Below are 10,001 nucleotides of genomic sequence, written 5' to 3'. Positions count from 1 at the left end.
AAATCAGAGGAAAAATGAATTTTTCAACTGAATTTTGACCAAAATTTCTGATTTTTTTTAAATCTTAAAAATGCTGTTTTCTGATTTCTCGAATTTGAAAAATGATGTTTCAAATTCGAGAAAATACGCTTTTTTTTTTGATAAAAATGTTAATTTTTAAATGTTTTTGATGGTAAAATCAAAAGAAAAATGAATTTTTCCACTAAATTTTGACCAGAATTTCAGATTTTTTCAATCATAACTTCCAGAATCAACTGAAATAGCAGAGACAAAGGGGGGAAAGAAAGCGTAATGAATAAAGATATTCGGACTGCACAAAAGCTTTGACAGATAGAGGGAAAAGAGTAAGCAATCAATCAATTAAATAATCAATACTTAATTTTAATAAAAAACTCGTGTTCTTATCATTACGACAGACTGAAAGAGTACACATTGAAAACGGCGGGGTAAATAACAAAAGAGGCTTAAAAAACTACAAGAAAAAAACGAGAAAACTACCAAAAATAAAAATAAAAAACTGAAATGCCTATAAAATAGAAATAATTAGAACAAGATCTTCTCACTGAAAGCATCTGAAATTCTCTAAAATCTAGATTTATTTCTGTTTGAATAGTGGAGACGCGTAGAGATAGACGTTGTTCGGCATTCGGGACGCTGGAAATGGAAATTTGAGCATTTTTCAGTGGAAAAAAGCTGTTTTTTTGGGGAAAAATGCTAAACAATTCGTTTTTCGAGTCTAAAAATGGCGAAATTTGTTGAAATTGAGTCATTTTGCGCAATTTCTGACTTTAAATTCAGAAAATCCCTATTTAGACTATTTTTCAGTTGAAAATTGCAATTTTGTGGGCAAAAATTCTGAAAGTTCACCCCCTTTTGCTCATTTTTTGACTTAAAACTCACTATAACTCATTGAAAATTCCATAAAAAACCCTATTTTAACGCTGAAAAACTGGATTTTTGAAGTAAAAATCATTTAAAAAGTCAAAAATAGCTGGTTTCTGGGGGAAACATTTTTAAACAGTAAATGCTCGAAAATTCACTGAAAACAGTCAAAAACCACAATTTTTGCTCTAAAAATTGTAAGTTTTGAAGTTTTTCAATCATTTTTTTGCTAAAAAATCAAGTATTTCAAAGATTTTGAAAGAAATTTACCAAGAATTTTCGTAATTTTCTTTACAAAACCTTAAGTTTTGCTATTTTTGCAAAAAATTCACACATTTTGCTCTTTTTAGACTTAAAATTCACCAGAAGTCATTGAAAATTTTTAGAAAAAACCCCATATTTACAATAAAAATTACAAAAAATTGTTTTTGAAAAGAAAATTTATGGTAAAAAACTCTGAAAAACAAGATTTTTGAGTCTAAAAGAGGCGAAATTAGCTGAAATCGACCAATTTTGCTTATTTTTAGACTTAAAACTCACTAAAAGTAATTAAAAAATTCAGAAAAAAAACCCCAATTTTTACTGTGCGAAAAGTATTGAAAAAAACGCTGAAAACTCGATTTTTTAGCTAAAAATCATTGAAAAACTTCAAAACTTTCATTTTTCAGAGCAAAAATTAATTTCAGAGTATTTCTGTAGGAAATCCCTCTATTCCTTTGTATAATTAGACCGAGGGAAAATAGCAGGAAATCCGAGGGAAAAGGGGGGAAAACTCACTGAATTTGACATATTGCCGCAATGAATCTCGCATTTCTGACTCGTTCTTCTTTCCAATATCAATCTTTCGAATGTAGCAATTCTGGAGAAAAGAGAAGAAGGGATTTCTTTTTTGGAGAAATATATAAATTTCAAGCCAATATTGCAGATTTTCGAATTTTTTCCAATGTTTATATCGCAAAAAATAGAAAAAATGCGAAATTCTGTTGAAAAAAGCCAGGAAAAGAGGAATTGAGCCAAAAAATCTTGTCCGAGAGGACTACACGACCGCGTGGAAAACTCTTCCAACAAAGCTCATTTTGAGTCAGTTAGAACAAGAGATTTTCAGCATATTCGTCAATAACAAAAGTTTCTTAGAATTTTCTGAAGTATCGGAATTTGAAATAAACAAAATTCGTGAATTTTTGATGATTTTCAGCTGAAAATTGCAATTTACGAGCGTATTCTGACTGAAAAATGGTGTTTCTTCTATGATTTTCAGCTGAAAAGCGGAATTTTTGTCTAAAATAGCGTTTTACTAAGAGTTCTTGAGCTAACAATTGCAATTTTCAGGCTAGTTGTGACTAAAAAACGATTTTTCCAGTCGATTTTTGGCTAAAAATGAGATTTTCAGAAGTATCGGAATCTGCAATTTGGCTCAATTTTACAGATTTTCAGTTCCTGTTACTCACGAAGATGAGTTGTCTCTCATTGAATCCATCAATAGCAGACGGGAGCAGATGATCGAGAGCTCTCAGTGCTTCCATCCGCTTTTCAATTCGTCGTTTTGCACCGGGAAGTGGATAAATCGAATGCATTCCGTGCACCATTAACTGGAATTTTTAAAAATTGAAGATCTGGCGCTCCTTTGACGCTTTTAGCTTACTATTTCACTGCTATCCAACTTGTCCATCGGCTTCAACTTGTTCTCATCAGTTGGGGATGGCTGGAAATGATAAATTTTTCATTTTTGGAGCAAAATGAGCAGAAAACTATAAAAATTTCTATGGTAAAACGTTAAAATTGTGAAAAAATACCCAAAAATGCTCAAAACTGGTCGTGGCCGAACTTTTTCTATTTGGGTTTCTAGGCCAGCGGAAAGTTTTTCCACGGTCAGTTTTACGGTAATTTGTACCGAAACGGTAAAGGTACAAAATACAGAAAAACTGACGGTGGAAGAGATTTCCGCTGGCCTAGAAATCCAAACAGAAAAAGTTCGGCCACGATCACTTTTGAGCATTTTTCGGCTGAAAATTCGAGTTTTTGAGTATTTTCCAAAAGATTTTGATAATAATACTCAAAAAACGATAAACCGCAAAATTTCATCCCGAAAATAGTCCAAATTGGTCACTGCTGGCCTTCTTTGTGTTTCTAGGCCACGGAAAGTTCTTCCATCCGTTCGTTTTGCTATTTTTCACAACGTTTTTTTTTTATAAAATTCATCATTTTATCAGTATTGATAGGCTGGTAACACTAAAAACGTGTGGAAGAACTTAACGTGGCCTAGAAACACAAAGAAGCCCAGCTGTGACCAATTTCGACCATTTTCGGGCTAAAAATTCGCGGTTGTTAGGTATTTTTCAGTTTTTTTGAGTATGCGCCTTTAAGATTCCATTTCCCTTCATTTTCATAAATTTTTACTTGAAAAAATCGATTGAAAATAGGATTTTTAGCAGTTTTAGCATTAAAAATTCTGAAATTCGCTCCTGCGTCAAAGGCGCGACAGCCAAATAATTCGTTTGCGTCGGAAAACTCACACTTCCAAGTGTACTCAACAACTGTTCTCCACTAATGAGTGCTTTCGTCACTTCCAACTGAAAGAACTCTCTTCTCTGCTCATCGGACCAGAAATGGCGAGTCAAAACGAGACGGGGGAAGAATATTCTGGAAAAAAAGGGGGTTTCGTGTATTAACACGGGGCACGCGTCTTACAACCGCGCTCTACCGAAACCGCGAGAAAATAGTGTACGAAATTGAGAGACGCAGAGAAAAAAAGACATTTTTCAAGGGGGGTTTCGGTGGAGCGCAGTTGTAAGAACTGTGCAGAGCTGATAGAATTTGTTTTAAAATGTCTAGAAAACTCTGAGAAAAACTCGAATCTTCAGTCCGTGGCCGAACTTTTTCAGTTTGGGATTTTAGGCCAGCGGCAGAAAAATTCGGCCAAAAATCACAATTTTACAGCATTTTGAGCAGCAAAATCGTATTTTTAGAGGGTTTTTTAAAACGATTTTTCATTGCCTTCCAGCCAAAAAAACTCGAATTTTCAGTCCGATAAAGGTTAAAACTGGTCAGTGTGATCATGGCCGAACTTTTTCAGTTTGGGATTCTAGGCCAGGGGCCACAATTCCAAAAATTACTGTTTCATAGCTTTTGAGCTGCAAAACCGTATTTTTTAATGATTTTTAACGATTTTTCACTGTTAAAAGTGAAAATTTCAGCCAATTTTGTTTTAAACGTCAAGAAAATGTTGAAAAAACTTATTTTAAAGTGGGAAAGAACGACAAAATGGTCATTTCTGGCGGCCGAACTTTTCAGTTTAGGATTCTAGGCCAGCGGCAGAAAAATTCGGCCAAAAATCACAATTTTACAGCATTTTGAGCTGCAAAATCGTATTTTTAGAGGGTTTTTAACGATTTTTCAATTTTAAAACTAAAAATTTCAGACAAAAATTATATTCGATTTTCGGGGCTGAAATGTATCTTTTTCATAATGTCAAGAAAATTTTTATTAAAAAACGGTCATTTCTGGTAACAGCCGACCTTTTTCAGTTTGTGATTCTAGGCCAGCTGAAAATTCGGCCGTTACAGTTTCTTGAGCTGCAAAATCGTGTTTTTAGAGGGTTTTTAACGAATTCTCATTTTTAAAACTGAAAATTTCAGCTAAAAACTCAAAATTTCAGTCCGAGAAATGCTCAAAAGTTGTAAGTGTGATTTATTTATTTGGGATTCTAGGCCAGCTAAAAAATTCGGCCAAAAATCACTATCTCACAGCCTTTTAAGCTCTAAAATCGTATTTTTTGAGAGTTTTATCAATTTTTCATTGTTAAAACTGAAAAGTTCAGCCAAAAATCACTATTTTCTAGTTTTTTGACCAACAAAATTGTATTTTTAGACGGTTTTTAACGATTTCTCTATTTTCTAAACATTTTGAAACATATAATCCCTGAGAAAACATACACAGCGAATGCAAAGACGTAAACACTGAGCGGCACGGGCAAAAGCGCTGTAACAATCGCCATTTTTGGTCCCTCGACTGGCATCTGGAAAAAATTCTCTTTTTTTTCGAGTAAAATGAAGAAGGGCACACAAAAATGGGGATTCTTACGTTGCGAGTTTTTGCCAATAAACCGGTTTTTTAAAATTTAAAATTTCAAATTTCAAAAACACAATTCTAACAACCGCGCTCTACCGAAACCGCGAGAAAATTGTTTGAGAGACGCAGAGAAAAAGGACATTTCGGTGGAGCGCAGTTGTAAGAACTGTGCTGAGCTAATTAAAAAAATCACAAAACAACAAAAAAGTTTTAAAAAATTAGGGAAAAACTCACAACATAAGAATTAGAATGTCTCCGGGACCGGGTATTTGAAGGATCACAATCAGGGTGAGCATTTTGAACAGTTCGCTGCCACTCTAGAGACGGTTTTCACTAATTAGGTTAATTAGGATAATGACAAACCAAAAAAACAGGTGGAAACTCTTTTTTGGTCACGGAATTCATTTTTTACGCTTATGCTGAAAATCGCGTTCTAACTGACTCAAAATGAGCTTTTTATGTGGAAGAGTTTTCCCGCGCGCCGTGTAGTCCTCTCGGACAAGATTCATACTTGTTTTTTTTGTCTGGAATTGCAGACTTTTTAGGTCGAAAAATCCAGACTTGTCAAAAATCGGGCCGGGCCGGGCCGAAATTTCTCTTGGCCCGGCCCGGTCGGCCCGGATTCAAAAATGGGTACCCATTTTTACCAATTTTTTTTTGAAATTTTTCGAAAAAAAGAGTAAAAATGCTTAAATTATCATACATATTCACATTTTGATTCAATTTTAAATGTTTATTCGAAAACTATACTTTTTTCAAAAAAGTTCCAAAAATTTCCAAAAAAAATTCAAAAAAAGGTTCAAAAACAAAAAATGTTTTGAAAAAATGTTTCAAAACGGGCCGAGATTTTTCCTGATTTTGGCCCGGCCCGGCCCGTGACAAGTCTGGAAAAAACTATTTACAAAAGAATTTTGGCCATTTTTCAAAGAATTTATGTCATTTTTAACGACTTTAGGTCATTTTTTAAGGAAATTGGGTCATTTTTAACAGAATTTAGCTCCTATTGCAAAGAATTTAGGTCTTTTCCAAGGAACTTATGTCATTTTAAAGAGATTTACGTCGATTTTCATGGAACTTACTAGGGAAGGCCCTCGAGACAAAGTGGAGATAAGGGACGTGACCTATATCATTGGAAAGCTGAGAAAACGCTGATTTCAAATATATATTTAATTTTTGCCCTCGAGGCCTGGTATTCGAGAAAAACGGGGTCAAAGTTTGGACCCCTAACAATTCATTACCTTACCGACGTGTTAAAAATGTCGGCAGCGTGGTGTAGGCGGTAGCATAGCGGTCAATGCGCAACCACTTTTTGGTTCAATTCCGTCCGGCCACCAAATTTTTTTTTGTTTTTTAAGTTTCGTTTTTTGGATCGGGAAGTGGTTTTTTTAAAAAAGTTTTGTTCAAATAGGTAAAATTTTCAAATTCAAAAAAAAAATCAAAAAATTTGGTGGCCGGACGGAATTGAACCAAAAAGTGGTTGCGCATTGACCGCTATGCTACCGCCTACACCACGCTGCCGACATTTTTAACACGTCGGTAAGGTAATGACTTGTTAGGGGTCCAAACTTTGACCCCGTTTTTCTCGAATACCAGGCCTCGAGGGCAAAAACTGAGTATATATTTGAAATCAGCGTTTTCTCAGCTTTCCAACGATATAGGTCACGTCCCTTATCTCCACTTTGTCTCGAGGGCCTTCCCTAGTTAGGTCATAAAAATGTTATTTTAATGGTATTCTATGTCGAAAAAAGCTTTTCCCTGAAATTGCAGACTTTTCATTCATGTATGACAAGATTTTTGCTCAATTCTTCGTTTCCTCAGAGTTTCCAATAAATTTTCGTGTTTTTTTTCAATTTATATCGCGAAAAACATTGGAAAAACCTCGAAAGTTTGTTGGAAACTGTGAAAAAACGAGAAATTGAGTCAAAAATCTTGTCCGAGAGGACTACACGGAAAAACTCTTCCACATAAAAAGCTCATTTTGAGTCAATTAGAACGGGAATTGAAGTGATTTTTAAAGGAGGACTGAAGTCATATTTTTATTTATTTCAGATTCTGATACTTCAGAAAATTCTGAGCAACTTTCATCATTGGAGCATATGCTAAAAATCACTCTAAACGCCCTAAATTCACGTTTTCCCGGCTCAAAAGGAGCTTTCGTGGAAGAGTTTTCCCATGCGAATTTTTACTCCCGTGTAGTCCTCTCGGACAAAATTATTTATCGTTTCCTTGCTTTTCTCAACAAAATTTCATGTTTTTTCTTCTTTTTAACGATTTAAATTGAAAAAAAAAACACGAAATTTTGTTGAAAATATTGCCCGAGAGGACTACACGGAGGGAAAATTCGCGTGGGAAAACTCTTCCACGTAGGCTCAATTTGAGCCGGGAAAACGGGAATTTAGGGCGTTTAGAGCGATTTTTAGCATATGCTCCTATGATGAAAGTTGTTCAGATTTTTCTGAAATATCATAATCTGAAATAAAGACTTTACTCCTTCTTTAAGCGAAAAAAGCAAAACTCAATTCCGCGACCAAAAACCGTTGTTTTTCATAAGAAAAATCGATCAATCGCCCTACCTGGACAAGCGTTTCGAGTTCTTCAACAGTGAGATCGGTGAGCTTTTTCTGGCCACTCGTAACCGCTTTTTTCGTTTTGAAATACATTTTCACGTCGGCAAAACACCAACGGGAGCCTGAAAATAATGAAATGTAAAATTGTAATTTTCGTTTTCGGGATATTTTCAGGATTCAAACTGATTTTTTTTCGAAATGTTACCGTATATTAACACGCATCTGACAACCGCGCTCTACCGAAACCGCGAGAAAATAGTGTGCGAAAATGAGAGACTCAGAGAAAAAGAGACATTTTTCAAGGGCATTTCGGTGGAGCGCAGTTGTAAGAACTGTGCGGAAATAATAACAGGAAATTTTTTTCGAAAATTCACGAAATCGATTTGAGATTACCTTCAACAACAGTCCTATGAAGTGCCAATACTTTCGGCCATTTTCCAATAAATTTCTCATATTTGTAGGTCAAGGATCCTTCTTTCGCCGGTGCGACTGGAGGTGGACCAGCTGATGTGTATCTTAAATCAGAACATTTTGAAGTGTTTGTGGGGAAAAAAAACCAGATTTTCAGCCAGTTTTTGGTCTGAAAATACAGTTTTTCTTTGAAAAATTGCAGTTTTTTAGTAAGAATGACTGAATTTTTCGTAGAAAAGTGGGGTTTGTAGCATAAAAATGTGAGTTTTTATTCAAAAACTAGAATTTCTTGACTAAAAATGCAGATTTTGGTGTTATTTCAGCAAAAATGACTAAAAATCGAAAAAAAAGTGAGAAAATGACAATCTCAATCATTTTTTGTGCGATTGGTGGGTTTTGAAGCATCTAAGAGTGATTTTATTCAAAAATTGATATTTCTTGGATAAAAACACAAATTTTGCTGTTAAAAATGTGAATTTAGGGCAAAATTATGTGAAACCTCGATTTTCAGCCATAAAATTTGCTATTTTTTAGACAGAAAATGTGATTTTTTTCAACTAATAACAATTTTTTTTTTGCTAAAAAGATAATTTTCAGACATTTTCAAATTGAAAAAGGTGGAAAGTGCATTTACAGACTAAAAACTGACTGAACATTGAGTTTTCCAATCGATTTTTTGAATAAAAATTCACATTTTTCACAGCAAAATCTGCATTTTTAGTCAAAAAATATAGAATTTTGAGTAAAAACTCACATTTTTAGGCTTCAAAACCACTTTTTCTTCAATTTTTCAGTCATTTTTCACTAAAAACTGTAATTTTTAAAGCTTTACAGACCAAAAATTGGCTGAAAATCGAGTTTCCAAATCAATTTTGTCCCAAATTCACATTTTTCACAGCAAAATCTGCATTTTTAGTCAAAAAACATCATTTTTTGAATAAAAACTCACAGTTTTATGCTTAAAAATTCAATTTTTCAGTCATTTTTCACCAAAAACTGTAATTTTTGTGATTTTTTCAATAAATTACCTAATCGCCGCTAAATATGTCGGCTGAAAAAGCACATTACTATTGCGATTAAGAAGAATCCTTGACAATGAGTGCATCTGGAATCGAATTTTCAGGTTTTTAGGCCAAAAACAGTACAAAAATGAGAGAAATTGATATAAAAACGGGTAAAAATGACCCTAAAAATTAGAAAAAAAGAACTAAAAATCGGAGATAAAGCATATATTTCTATTAATTATAAAACAGGAGGCAAGGCAGGTAGTATTTTGAGAAAAATGGCGATCACAGGTGGGGGGAAAACGACTGGAATGAATGAAAAAGGGGAATTTTGGGTTAAAAATGGCATTTTTGAGAGAGAAATCATTTAAAAATCGGAAATTAATATATACAGTAACCGGGGGGAGACAAAGAGAAATTTACATTTTTACACAGACCCGATATGGAAATTTGTAGTTTGTAGTTTGGAATTTATTAGCAGTCCATCCGCCTTACAAGTGCGCTCCATCGCAAACGAGAGAATATCGGCGAGAGAGACGAAGAGTTTTCAAAGTTTTTGATCTATTTTCGCTGTTTTTCATAACAATTTATCAAAAATTCGATGAAAAACAGCGAAAACAGGCCAAAAACTGTGAAAAACTCTGCGTCTCTCTCGTCGGTACTCTCTCGTTAGCGGTGGGGCGCAGTTGTAAGAACTGTGATGAGTTTGTAGCAAATTTTCTGACTTAAAATGTCAAGATTTGTTGAATTTTTACTGAAAATCTCTGTTTTCGATGAGAAAATACAAGCAAAAGGACATTTTGAACTGAAAAACAGCTCTTTTTTGGCTATTTTTTCAATTTTCAAGCTGAAAACAACAATTTTTAATCAAAAATTGATGATTTGTCGAGTATTTCGAACTGAAAACGTCTATTTCTAGAGGTTTAGAAGAGGAAAATCACGATTTTCAGTCAATTTTCTCACTGAAAACCTTAATTTTTAGCGAAAATTGATGAAAAACGTCATTTTTTCATCAGAAACTCGTCTTTTCCTTCGACCTTCGACACAGAGTTTCACAGTTTTTGACCTA

At 34.1% G+C, this 10,001-nt stretch overlaps 1 protein-coding gene across 1 annotated transcript; it reads right to left on the bottom strand.

Moving 5' to 3' along the window:
* Nucleotides 1-595: 595 nt before the first annotated feature.
* On the bottom strand, nt 596-9,033 carry GCK72_000383 (uncharacterized protein; the record flags this gene model as incomplete). The annotated part of the gene is made up of 9 exons (XM_053722459.1): nt 596-654; nt 1,660-1,741; nt 2,331-2,471; nt 2,525-2,584; nt 3,396-3,522; nt 4,815-4,897; nt 7,524-7,639; nt 7,911-8,032; nt 8,957-9,033. 9 exons carry the CDS (start codon nt 9,031-9,033, stop codon nt 596-598), a joined length of 867 nt encoding a protein of 288 aa, XP_053591104.1.
* Between the last annotated feature and the right edge of the window lie 968 nt (nt 9,034-10,001).

Source organism: Caenorhabditis remanei, chromosome I (genome assembly GCF_010183535.1).
Source record: "Caenorhabditis remanei strain PX506 chromosome I, whole genome shotgun sequence".
NCBI lineage: Eukaryota > Metazoa > Nematoda > Chromadorea > Rhabditida > Rhabditidae > Caenorhabditis > Caenorhabditis remanei.
The sequence above is the reverse complement of the archived record's forward strand: the minus strand, read 5'-3'. Positions and strand labels throughout refer to the sequence as shown.